At 36.5% G+C, this 14,442-nt stretch overlaps 1 protein-coding gene across 7 annotated transcripts in view; it reads left to right on the plus strand.

The window, feature by feature from the left end:
- Positions 1-12,661, plus strand: part of NCAM1 (neural cell adhesion molecule 1) — a 510,722-nt gene extending 498,061 nt beyond the window's left edge. For all 7 annotated transcript variants that reach the window (XM_089673069.1, XM_089673073.1, XM_089673071.1 and 4 more), the window contains one exon: positions 4,038-12,661. In XM_089673069.1, coding sequence (XP_089529195.1) covers positions 4,038-4,158 — 121 coding nt within the window. In that variant the 3' untranslated portion in view covers positions 4,159-12,661. The remainder of the gene's footprint in view (positions 1-4,037) is intronic.
- Positions 12,662-14,442: the final 1,781 nt, after the last annotated feature.

The following is a 14,442-nucleotide window of genomic DNA, read 5'->3' on the forward strand; positions in this document are numbered from 1 at the left end:
TGAACAGACTGATCTTAGAATTGATTTCTGATATTTATTTTATGGGGGAATGCCACAAACGATGTCTGCACAAAGCATAAACATGCATGTTTGGTTAGTTGGATTGTACATATTAATGTATGGCAATCTTATCGTTTAGACATTATGTCATTGGATACCTTAACACCGTTTGTACTTTACTCAGATACTCTATATACCTTGCAAGTTTAATCACTTGTTTGACAAAAACCCACCATTGTTTTTACAATGCTTTGAGATGATTTTGGCTACACTGTTTAATGTATACTTTTAGTGATCTTTTTTTGCAATTTTTTAGGACATGTTTTTCAAGTATAAATGTCAAACACTGCCTTGACGTGAATCTATGGCCAGACTATAGACATTCAAGTATTTACATATTCTTAACAAGCAGTAAATGAGCTTTAAGAGTAAATTCCTAAGCACAAAAGTAGTTGCCAGTGAATCTGCGGTGCATTTTAAACTTTTAAAAGCAAATTCTCACCTGAAAGCAGACACCAGACTTCATGTTATTACTCTGGACCGACGTTCCCTGACTTCATGGATAAACCATGCCAGCTATTATTCCCTTTGCAATGAGAATAACTCGGTGGCCAGTAATGGCATTCTTATTGGGCAGAGGGATGGCAGTTGGTGGATCTTAGCTATTAAGTCAGTAAAAATCAGGTTGTAGTAACAAAGTGAACCTCAACTATAGGGGGGCACAGAAGAGGCTGTTAGGCAGGATATTTATACATTTAAAATGAAGCACAGGTTCACTTTAAGCCTTGTCAGAAGCTAGCAATAGCTAGTCAACCTTGTCAGAAAGTACAGATGAATGCAAAAATTACATGAATACACTAGATCTCTTTTTTGGTCATTTTCATTTTGCCCTTTGTGACAAACACAAAACCACATACTATCTGCTGACTTGACATGGACTTTGTGTCTTGTGTCCCTCCCCCTACATGGCAAAGCAATCCAGGATGCAGGTCCCAACCCTAAGACCAGTGAGTGCAGCTTCTGCTCAAAGCCCTTGAGCCCCTTCAATCCCTCCAATTCCTCCAACTCCTGCTCCCTCTCACATCCAGACACTTGTCCCTTTTATAGGATCAGAGGGCCAGATCAAAAAGCCCCCCCCCCCCAAAAAAAAAACAACAACCCAGGAACAGTTAAATCCCACTGGCCAGGGCAACAAACTGGCAAACACTAACTGTAGGCGACTTGTCTACAAGCATTTTCCCCCCACCCCCGTTGTTTTAAGAACATTAATTTTTGTTTTCAAATTGTTGGTGGGGTCGAATCGGCATTCATTTTTGACCACATTAATGAGAATATTTGGAGGCTCAAGATGGATATTTTACTCAAATGAAGTTTCTAACAGTCATTGTGGTTTTGTTTAGGAAATTAAATTCACTCTGAATTGAATATTAAAAGCAAAGGGAATTCAGAAGTAGTTTTGAACAATACTCCTCAAGTCATCAAATATACTGAAGAGAATTTTTATACAAGTGTTTTTTTTGAAAGTCCACTAGTGTATGGTCAGTTTAAAACTCAGTGGAGGACTTGAGACAGGAGGAAAGAGTTATTTACACAAGTCAACTGCATATTATAAAAAATGGTAACTGAGAGTCTAAAAGATTTCTCCTTTTCTTACAAAAGAGGAAACCAGGCCCTCTCCAGGGTCTGGTCTTATGACCAATATTGGGACAATGAACATGGAATAGCCAGTGGTTGGCCATCTACTTTTTTTTGTCCCTGAAGATAAAAGGTAAAAAAACAGCCCAGGGATTAGATGAGCAGCTGTTAGTGGGAGCCCAGCTACCATTTCATGGTATTGCAAATGCAAAATTAACATCTCTTGCTGTTCTCCATAACAGAAAATCTTCAGTTTTTGAGTTTGGATTCACTTTAGAGTTTCTGCTTGATAAATTAGGGCAATTAAGTTGCATTCTTGCTTGCACAGGGGACTGGACATGATAGGCTATGCCGCCAGTTTAATTACTAGCTTTTTGTAAAACATAACTTTAAAGAATAAGTGCAGCCAAAATCAAAAACAGAAAATGTAGCACAAGGTCAGTCAGTAGGATGCATTCCTTGTGCTGATTTCTCTGTTGTTAGTAACAATCTTCCTCCTTACTGTTCCTCCTGACCCTGACTATACCTGTCCTTTCTGCCAAGCTCCACCATTCATAGAAGTACTTTGTGGCTAATGATCAAACTTGATTATCACATGGAGGCGTATGGTCAAAATTCAGGAGGGAAGCTGTTCTGGTTGGCTATTGCATTCTTGCTTCTGTGTTGAGAGTTTAAAATTGTAGAAATCTGGTTGCTAAGACCACCAGTGACAATTCTTTCTTTAGGTAATTTCCATTATATAATATTTTACCAATGCTGCTTGTTTTTACTAAAAGACTGGTTATTAACAAAGTAGCCAGAATTAGCTGTTGCTACCCACTAAGTCATTTTATACTCTGTACAGTATTTCTCCTGGAGTGGATACTATTATGAGATATGTTTGCAGTCCAAGCAATACATGCCCACAGATGAAAGGAAAAAAAAACATCAGCTCTTATCCTCTGTAAACCTTTAACTATGCTTTGCTGAGGAAACTGAGATTATTACTTGGGAAAAAAAGTAGAGAGCTTCTGAAACTTTGCTAACTTTAAACAAACATTTTTTAGCCATGGCAGTCAGCACTATAAAACTTCTATGTAACCATACAGTACCTGGCTGATTACATTTGATATTACTCTTTTGTTTAGCTTTTCAGATGAGCTATATAAATCACATCTTGTGTTTTAAAGTAAAACCACACTCACATATCTACCCAAGAACAGTGGGCAAGAAACATCTGCCCATCTATGAACATTGCTGCAGGTTATGGCATGTACATTGCAGCTTGTGCTGTCTTCCAACATTTTTACTTCTCTCAAAGCATTGACTTCATTACAGCTGATATGGAAACCCAAGTGTCTTTTTGGGTGGATAAAATGGGTTGAGTTCAAACTGTTTTTTGGCCACCCTGTGCCCAGAGTGTATACAATTTAAATCATTTCTAATATTGGTATTGAAATAGTGCAGATAGTGCAAGAGAATTGTGTTGTCCACATCAATTAGATTCTTGCTTAAATGTTTCTATGACAGAATCCTAGAAATAATAAATAATAAAAATAAGAAATAATAAATGATAAATTTGTTTTCCTTTCAGGCCACATACAAAACTATTCTGACAGATGACAGAAGTGTCCAGTGTTTTTCTTCCAGAACTTCTTAGAACTTCTGTCAGATTGAAATTGCTCTTTTTGTAACTATTGGGGAGATCTACCTTCACTTCCTGTGTGGTCCCCGGAAAAAAAGAGCAACCTCTCAAATGCACAGAGTCTATAAGAAACTTAAGAAAAAAAAGTAGAGGGGCAGTTTTGTCTCTGCAAGATTTTTATTCCCTGACATATCTGTGCCTCTATTAGGGAATGAAGTAATCATTGTACTGTCCTCCCACATTTTTACTTCCCTCAAAGGAAGTATTGACTCCATTAAACAACCTGGGAAGCATCTGTGTGTTATAATGACAAATACTGACGTTTTTTGGGTGGTTAAACTGGGATGAGGTCAAACTGTTGAAATAGTGCAAGAAAATTGCATTATGTTGTCCACGTCATTTAGATTCTTCCTTAAATGTTTCTATGACAGACTACAGATTCACAGAAATAATCTGATAATTTGGTATTCCTTTTGGACCTTTGATCAAGAGGCCCAGGGCCACATGCAAAACCATTCTGCCAACTATCAAAAGTTTCCAGGGCTTTTCTTCTAGATCTGATTGTAAAGAGCCTCTAGGTTGTCTTTTTAATTTTCTTTACATAGAACATTTTGAAAAATATTCATCCATGCAGGCAAAACTAGGAATGAGGATTTAATTGATCAAAATATATATATGTATTAGCAGAAGAAAACATTGATTCTTTAGTATTTGTCAGCTAATAAATGCTGGGTATCATTCACTGTTCTCATACTCTCTTATTATTGTGTATTTCTAGGAAGGCCCCTGTAGAAGAGAACTCTAAGCAAGAAGAATCAGACAGCAAGACCACCCCAGCAGAAGTGAAAACAGTCCCCAATGAAGCCACTCAAACAAACGCGAACGAGAGTAAAGCATGATTTGTCCTCGGGGGTGGGAAAGTGTTAAATGGGAAAGGGAAAGTGGATACTAAAAAATAATGTCTGAAGAGCCTCATGCTAGCCATTTACAGAGTGAGGTACATACACACAAACACTTCATCATTCATTCCTCTCCAATCTTGGCCTTTGTTGTTATTATTATTTTTGTTTTGTTGCGTTTTTTTTTTCTTTCAATAAAACCTGTATGTTTTGTGAGATTGTAGAAAGGATTCACCTCTTGTGTATATGCTTTTTATGAACAAAGTCAAGTGGTAAAGTGTTGATATGAGATATTCCATGCAATGCCCCCCCCCCCAAAAAAAAAGCATTCCCCTTTTATTTATCATGTGGGAAAGGAGAGGTGTAGACAGTTAAGACCATTGCTTATAGCTGTTCATTAACTCGAGACATCCAACACGACCTTCAGCAACCAAGCAGAATCTAAGTGTTCTCAAAATAATTACACTAAGCAAAATGTCAATGTATGTTTTGCCCTGAACTTTTGAGCTGTAGAAATTTGTTTAACTTGCATGGCTGGCAGTGTGAGGATTTGGTTGATACATCTGACCACTGTACAGGCAAATAAATATTGGAAAAGAGAGAAAGAAATCTGTATGTGTCTTATAAGTGAACAATCTGCTTTATTAGGTAATTGGTAAATACAGGATATGAATGAAAACACGTTTGATGGCCTTATTGTCTGTTGTTTATTCACTTTGTTGCTCTTTCTGTAACGGCTATCATAAATGCACTCAATCTTGTACCGAGTCAACACAACATGGGTTTTGTCCAACAGAAAGCATTTTTATTTTATACTGGAATGACAACGTTAATGCAGGAGATTTCTGCAGAAGCTACTATTGGCTAAGATCATCTCCTGGGCAAACTGGAACAAGAGACAAAATGAAAAAGACTTTAGATTAAACAGAAGTTGTTGATGTGACTGGTGCACTCTTAGGCATGTAGCTACATTGCCTTTTTTCTCAGTCCAGCCAAAGTGATGAACGATTGAATAAAAAATGAATGTTGCTCCGAGCTTATGAAAACCACTTTACGTTCCATGTAGCTAGATTGAACACTGGATCTGGAAAAAAAACCATAGCCTGACAATATCACACTGAATTTCACACTTTACTATTAAACATAGAAAAAAAACCTAAATGTGTGATTCTTGATACCGCTATCATATAACCCAACCAGTGTTTAGAAATCCTTTCAACTTTTTGTCTTACTACAAAATGACAGTGCTATGATCACATACATCTATTGTATGAATGTCTCTTATAATAAACCTCAAGCCTTTCGATGGGCTGTAATATGTCACAGCACTCTCAGAACATCTCAGTAACCCTAATCTTGTAGACAGCCTCTTGCATAAATGTGTCTAAAGGAAGAAATGTTTTCTATTTTCCATAGCAACCAACAGGATATTGCTACTTATCTTCTTTTTTTTCAAAAGAATATGATTGGCTCTGATGGGTTACAAAAACGGTTCTTCCTTAACAAACTTCCATGTATGAGGCCCTTAGTCTTTGTAGATACACTTTAGCTTTTGGTGTTGCTAAGTATGTCACATTATGTAGATAACAATGGCAGATGTACAATTTCCATAGTCATTATAGAACACTTGATGAACCCCCTCAATAATAGTATATCTAAATTAAAGAAATGTCTACAATCAAAATAGCATACCCTGTGTACTACAGTTTGCACCTCTTTAATATGTCCATGACACCCTTCTCACATAAAGATGATATGGTTTAAAGCTGGTCATTTTCTTGTTTTTGACCTAAGAGTCTGGCCTATAAATGAGCAGGACACCAGTGACCTCACTCTCATGAGATGTCACTGACTTATGTGATACTCAAGCCTTAGCATTTTTCTCACAAATTAATGTCATGCTTTTTTGTAAATATTAGCTCACCATAAAAATGGCTGCTTCAGTCACATTAAACTATAGGCCCCTTTATTATTCTAAGGCATCAAATGGAGATCAGCTTTTAAACTTTTTTTTTACAGGCATTGGCTTACGGTAAACCTAAACAAATTCGTACGAATGTGGGCCACACTGGTTACACCTAAATTTCTATCTTGACACTGCACTGCTTCCAGCTGGAGATCTATATATTTTTTGTTTCCTTACGTAGGATGCCAAATGTATATTTTTTGCTTTTACTTTATATTTCAATTTGCAGTATTGACATGCACAGTTGTTTTTTTTTATATAAATATATATATATGTATGTATTTTTTTCCTCCATGTTTACAACCAATTGTTTTTCTCATTCATGTGCTTCTTTCACAACGATTTGTGTAACTGCATTTCTCAAAAGACACAAAATATCTACATATTATATATTAGATAACTAGCATGCGTGCTTTGTAACGAGATGTTTTGAGGGGAAAACAAATGTTTACAATTGACTGGTCCTGTTTCATTTCACAAGTGTGATGTTAATATGATTTCACAGTTAAATGCTAAGCATCATTAACTCGTCCTTCGTGTTCTAGGGATTTATTGTTGCAGCATCTCTTAAATATTCTTTAGATCACCATGGATGAACATTAGTGGGGCACATTAATGTCATACATCCCCCCCCCCAATAACTAAAGATAGCTGGGTGGTTCGTAAATAATTTACAAGCAGTGTACTGAAGCTGGAATGTGTACCAGAGAGGTAGAAACCTTTAATATTCTCACCATGAAGGGTACTCTTATGCCTAGTACACACAATGAGAAAATTGGATGAATAATACTGCTTTCGTTCGATAATCTGATAATTATTATATAGCTTTCGAGAGCCGAACATGACAGTTCATGCAAAATTATTTGAAAAGACAAGCACGAAAATCTTTCTCGTATGATAACAGAATGAATGATTTTCTCTTAATCAGTACAGTGTTTGTACGTAAAAAAAATTGAGTGACCAAGACCACGCATGCTCGGAAAGAAAATAATACATTACAATACAATGCATTGCATCGTTCTCGAAGTTGTATTCTCTCTTACGAGAATTTTCATATCGATAGTAACCTATTCATATTCCATATGAGACAAGCATGCAAAAAAAAAACTGAACGACTATTCGTCTGATATTCTCATCGTGTGCATGAGGCATTACACTTAAAATAACAACAGGTGGACTTTATGAGGACTACACAGGTAACTCTTACTGTCCATATTAGTTAGCCAAAAGCTTGCTTTCATTTTCATGCATGGTATATTCTGATTGGTTGCCATAGACATTTCTGACATGAGATTATGGGCCTCCTAATCATTGGTGTCTGAAATATAAGATGTTTTACTGCCCACTGCAACCAACAAAATTCTCCCTAATCTTGTCTGAAGTAGAGTATTTGAGAAAGCAAAAGAGAATGTGAGACTATGCTAACACATTTTTTCTTCAGCCTCTCTCAGTCAAGAGGCTTGAATTGAAAATCTTCTCGAATGCTTTCTATATTCTTCGATTTTGAATACTTTTTTGATTCAGTTGGAATATTTTTAATAGATTTGGGAATATTGCTTTTCAATGTGCCACATATGTACTTACAATTCAATCCAAGGTATGGTCATAACTATGATCAAGACTTCAATCATTATCAATACATTTTAATCCCATTAAGATTAGAAGATTAAACTGTTAAATTACATGTGATACAACCTCATCAAAAGCAGTCAATTAATTTTTGATCTGTTTACTCACATTATATCTCTTTGACTTTGAAAAAAACACAATTGAAGATCATCAAAAATGGCCTACACAAGGTTTCTTTTATTTCTTTTTAGAAACTAGGATAAATCAGATAAAATACTGAAACAATAATTCAACAAATAAATTGCAGTATAATTAAATAGTCCTGGTATTTACACCCAACCTTCTGGTTCCCAGACACCTCTTAACCCACAGTGGAGGAATACATGTAATGACTTGCATCATGTATCTATTTTTCTCAATGTTCAAAGCATATACCTCCAGCCATGTTTTTGAGCACGTAAGACTTTTTTGGCTGGGAGCATTAGAGGAGCTGTTTTCCACAGCATAAATAATTAGAGCTGTTTTTGACTTCAACGGGAAGCATTTCCTTTCCTACCCAGGTATATGCAGAATACTCAAAAATGTCCTCAAAATTATTGCACCCAAAATATCAATTATGAATTAGGCTCTTTAAAATCTTAAAAATCATGATAGTGATAGGGGCCTGCCATAACATATACTGGGTATTATATTGTAGAAGGTTTTAATCCTAGTTTACAGACCTTTTGTCAAGACACTAGTGATATCAGATACCTTTAATGTAAAAAAAAAAACCCCTTTGCTATGTTTATAGGGTATGTCAGCCAAACCTCTTCTAGTTAAAGAAAAAGCAATGCTGCAATTCGGTGCAGCCCTATAAATATAACTGTACCATAAACCCTTTTTTTGTAGAGAAGTCTTGACAATTGTGTATAGATTCTATGCTTGAGTTGAGCGAAGACAATTATTGTTAGATCTATAAGATTTACCTGTGTAGGGATGCCTTTGCATAACAAAGGTGTGAGTGAACTGGGTGGGAATATTTCAAATGTTCTACTTAGGATAATGACAATTCACTAGTTTTTCTAAGCAACATAAATACTTTATGTATTAGCCATAATGACGAAATGCCAAAATCCTTCGATTTGATGCCAGCCCTCAGCTGTAGTCCTATATCCCTCAAACAATTATTTTTATTTTCTTATATACAATAATTTTGCCGGGATACAGAAACCTTTTCAGAAACTCCTTTTCAGAAAATCTCCTTTTCACGGCATTCAAACTAATTTGGGTATATTAGGTTGATACTATGTGCGTTTGTTTGCTTTATTCTTTTTTGATTACAAAAAAACAATTAGTGAACAAGAAAATCAACAATTTGTATTAAAATAATTTTTTTTTTAATGGAATTTCCCTTTCTCCAATTGCTGTCAGCTTGTGCACAGTAAATGCGTGAATATTAGTGTGAAATGTGTTTTTTGTCATAGTATCATAATTAAAAAGGCTTCTAAAAAGTATAGTTATGGTGGTGGAATAATATTTGGTGGGAATTACAATTCAAAAGAGTTTTACAGACTCAGACCCCGGCAAATCCTTCATTCTGGTCTTTCGATTATGTGAAAATGGCAAAGTTCTGCTATGGTGTGTTTCCATTCCTTTAACAGTGAATGAACATTTGTTTAAATGGGTTTTTAACCTTATTTCATTTTGTTTTGTATTTTTTTGCATCTGGACAGTGAGCATTGCTAATTAAATTCAAACTGTGAAAAAATGGTCTTGTCACTTTGCTAAGTGTTACTTTTTTGTTTGTTTCCTTTTTTTGCATTTTCTTTAATGTTAATAGGGATGGAAATGGAGGGATTTGCCTAATAGTTAATGCCAAGTGAGGAATATCATTTATACCTTATATGTTCTACTTGTTATCGAATTAGAAATAAATCATTATAAATTGCTCTTTTACTTTTTGGATGGTCAGTTACTTTTTTTGTTTTTTTTGTTTTTTATATTCACATCCATATTATCATGCCCAAATAAAAAACTGGAATGCATTGGCCCTGATTTATCAAGTTGAAGTAACACTTATGAGGTGTTTGAAAGTGATTAAGAAATACTAAACTCAACTCTGGAAGCTCTGCTCAAAAAGCAAACAAACAAAAAAAACCAATAGAGGACAAGGAACTAGTCAGCACTACCGACTGTGGTCTCCCTAAAACTATTTACCCCATACCTTGCTCTACATTAGACATGTGTGTTTTGATATGAATCGATTTTCAAATGAAAATTTGATTTTCGGAGACTCAGATATATACAAATCTCTGAATGAACATAGTAATGAATGTCAACAAAACCGCTAAAAGATATAACAAAATTAATTTATTTCATTCGGATGATGCCACATGATGTAATTAGTGGTTTGAGCCTTTGAGAAAATGAATTACATTTTTTTTATTAGTTTGATATTTCAGATTTGAGTCAATTTTGGATTTACATTGAATTTGTAATAGTCACAGTCATTTAGTTCAGTTCCATAGTCTAATGCAGTTCTTAGGTTTGAAAAATTTGGGGCCACCGAATGTTGCATTATAATTATTCTGTTGTGTCAGAAAAGATTGAATAGTTTTGATATATGAATAATGAACCCACTTGAAATATCTAAAAAAAAACCTTAATATATAACAATCTTTTGAAAAAACTGCAATTTTTTTTTAATCCACTTAGACCAATGAATATATTAAATGAATGCTGAAGATAGGAAACTAACTCCAAAAACAGATTGGTTCAACATAATGAATATGATGAAAAAAACTCTTCAATGAATGAAAGCATCCAAATCAAAACAAACATGCGCGTGTCTACTCTACACTGTCTCTCTGTGTGGAGGTGGCCATCTTGATAGAGGCAGGGCTTTGAATCCTCATGTCAGAATCTCCAGTAAGGACACGAGTGAGCAGCACAATAGTGATTTGACCATCTACTGTATTTCTATGGCACTGTCTTAATAGGTGCGATTTCAAATAGCGAGATTTGAAAAATAGCTCATGCATTACTTTTTCACTACAGTGCAATTTAACGCTCATAGACTATAAGTTAAATGGCACTGGAATCACACTTGTGTCTATATCAGCGCTACTTTGAAGTTGTGTTTTAAATTGCACCACTTTGAATTCAAATTTTGTGTGATCCAGGACTAAATCTCCCACAACTTGCAATGAGAGGCAACAGTTCTGTAGATCTCCCACTGTGGATATACAGATATGAGGCTGTAGGCACAGGTGTACCTCTTTTTTCAGGAGGACTGCTAGATATAAGCTACTTATTTCATGGCATTGCTTAAACAAAATGAACATCTCTTGCTGTTCCCCATAACAGAAAATCTTCATTTTTTAATTTTGGATTCACCTTAGAGGTTCTGCTTCATAAATTAGGGTAATTAAGTTGCACACTTGAGCTTACACACACCACCCAAATCTGACCATCTGTAAGAATGTCACGTTTTTGGAAAAGGCCTTGCCCTTTCAAGACCCAAAAATTGGGACTTCTGTGAGGTATGTAAAATTGCAATCTAAGCGCTAAAAGCCATTTTGTGAAAATAAATTCAGGTCACCCTACTAAAGACATCACGGAAGCTTATGACACAAAATGACACCAGTAATCAAGTCAGTGTTATGCTCTGAACCGATGGGCTGCCATCTTGTGGGTTTCTGTTTAGTTCACGAAAAGGCTACTACCAATAACTATAAGCAGTGAGTGCAGTTTAAAGCTGAACCCTGGGGTTGAAAAATTGTTACCCTTGCAGTGGGTATTCTGCCCGCCACAAGAGTTAACTGCTTGTTTTGCTTAGGAAACAATGATGAACAAGGAGATGAAGACACTTCCATAGACTTCCTCTTCTTCATGCCATGGGTCCCTCAAAGCCTCTTCCCTTTGCTGCCCTCCTGGTCACAGTTCTCTGACATCATCCTGTACAATGGCAGGACCAGAAATCCTGGATGTACAGGAGGATGCCGAGGGTCTATCCACAACTCACAGTGGAAGAGAGTGCTAGTCACTGGGGAAGCAAGGGATAAAGTAAGTCTATTATTTGCCACCCTCTAGGCAAAATGAGCAGATAATCCTTGCAAAGGGTAGCAGGTTTTTTTTTTCAGTTCTGGAGTTCAGTTTTAAGAAGATCCTTTCATTTTGAATTTTTTTTTACAACAGCTTGCATCTGATTTGTTCAAATTTGATTTACTGTTTGTCTTCAAGGCATAGTGAATGGCAGGTAAGCTGCTTCAGGTCTTTTCTAGGCTGTATAGTATGTTGGGATATATAGTTTTACAACAGTTATGCCAGATACTATCTCCTCCTAACATAATACAATGCTTGTAAATGAAGAATAAGCTCTTACATAAACAGTACAAAATGTCATTGTTTATAACTCAAGTATAAAAGTTTTGAAAATGACTCATAACTACTGTGCCCTAAGTCATGTTTTGTTGATGCACTGAGTGGATTTGTGACACATTTTTATTTTCGGGACCAACCATTCCTTCCTATGTCTAGTAATATAACCATGTAATACGTAAGTATGTGTGTATTATTACATTATTATGTTTAGGCACTGCATATTTATCAGCCAATAGGCGAGAGCAAACTCACACTGCATCCTTCAGACAGTCAAGTGTTCTTTTGTTGAAATGTGACATACAACTGTACATTCATTTTTTGGGGTGTCAGGTTCTTGGATGAACTATTATGTACAGGACATGTGAATGAGGCCTGAGTTTCCAGATGGGCCTTCTGTATTATGCTGTTCAAATGCCTCCATTCACATCCCTACCCTACATTCCCTACTTCTGGGGCCTTCTCTCTTGTTACAAAACTTTTTACCAAGTGAATCATTGACTACCAACTTTATTCCCATTCTCACTGCTGTAAATACTGAGTACTAACGGAGAACTTTGCATTCTGTCAAAATACTTGTGTTCAATAAAAGTTACAAAAAACTGACGTTTTATGATCCCTTTGTGTGTTGTGAAGTGGCACTTCAAAGCTGTAAAGTGAAACAAAAATTGTATAAAATTAAGGAAAGAGCAACAATGCCTAGCCTTGCTATTTAACATTGTCCTGCTGTTGACCATTTTTCACTGCAGTTATTATATGAGGTCTCTTCATTCTTGTAGTAAAACACCTACCTGTAATTGTTTTCTAATTAACACTATTGTATAATCTGCAGTGCTTTAAAGTGTTACTAAACCCACAACAGTACAATCAGTCTGTATATGCAGTAAAGCATGATTGCTATACTCACTGTGGAACCTAAGGGGTTAATCCTCTGCATTGTGTAAAAAGGCAGTTTGATCCTTTCTTCTCTGTTCCTTCTCTTTTTCAAACAACCACCTCTTATCTCCTGATAAGACAGACTGGACCATAGGCATTTTGCACATTCTCGGTTTTGCACATGCCCAGCACAGGGCCAATCAGCACTGGTCAGACAGAGGTCAGGGGTTCTGCATCCTCCTAGAGCAGAAAGAAAACTCCTCCTACAAGCTTTTGCTAGTGCTGGGCTGAACACTGATAGAAGCCAGAAGACTGCTCTGACCTTAGATGAGAAAATGTATTTAGCAGTTTATATTTACTAAAATAAATACATTCCCATGTCCTGTGTACTGTCGGAGACCAGATATACTGAATGCAGGGTCCAGGGAGACCAGATATAGTGAATGCAGGGTCCGGGGATACCAGATATAGTGAATGCAGGGTCCGGGGAGACCAGATATAGTGAATGCAGGGTCCCGGGTTTAGTAACACTTTAACCTTTTGAGTTGTGAGTTTGATAGAGTGTGAGTTTGATAGAAATTGGCAAGTGGCAGGACAGTTTTGCATCAGTGAGAACGGGGACAGCTTCAACGAGCTACCAGTCAATTTCTATTTGTTGGTCAAAGTGGCCCTTTTTCCTAAAAAAATGAAAATATGCTGCTACTAAAGCGTCCTGATTTTTATTTTTATTTTTTTTTTTTATTCAGACCTTATTGAATCAGATGTAGGTGTTGCTGCTGTATGCAAGCCAAGCTAACTGTAAAAGAAGGATATCAATTCCACGGCCAAAAATGTGCTGCTTGTGTACACTGTTCCAGAGACTGTCTGTTAAAATCGTATTGCTACATGCAGCTATAAAGCTTCCCCCAAACATGTTATTTAACCACTTCCCATCTGGCCCATGAACATAAACGGCTGGATGGTAGCAGTGCAGGAGCAGGTGGCTGTTTATAAATGGCCTCCGCATTCACTGCCTGTGTTCACTCCCTGGGAGCGCGCAGCACGCGATCCGGTGCCCGCTGTGTTCGGAGAACACCGATCACTGTACGGGACGTCTAAGTAAGGTCCTGATCATGTGATCACGGATTGGCCAATCAGTGATCATAGAAACAGTAGTAAACAAGATGTCACTTCCTCACATCATTGTTTACTACGTGTCAGAAACAATCGAGTACTGTCCGTGATACTTTTTTTATATTTGCACTAACATACAACTTTGAGGACAAGCTTTCGGGGTATGTCCCCTTCTTCAAAGTTCAAGCAGTACTTCTTGGACTTTGAAGAAGGGGACATACCCCGAAAGCATGTCCTCAAAATTGTATGTTAGTGCAAATAAAAAAAGTATCATGGACAGTACTCAATTGTTTCTGTTGCAAATGCACTGTTACGGCTACAATCACCTTACTATGTGTGAAATCTGTGAATGATCACAGAGGTCACATGGTACAAGGCTATTCACAACAGCCATATAC

Source organism: Staurois parvus, unplaced genomic scaffold (assembly GCF_062004578.1).
Source record: "Staurois parvus isolate SC_StPar_1 unplaced genomic scaffold, SC_StPar_1.0 ptg000135l, whole genome shotgun sequence".
NCBI lineage: Eukaryota > Metazoa > Chordata > Amphibia > Anura > Ranidae > Staurois > Staurois parvus.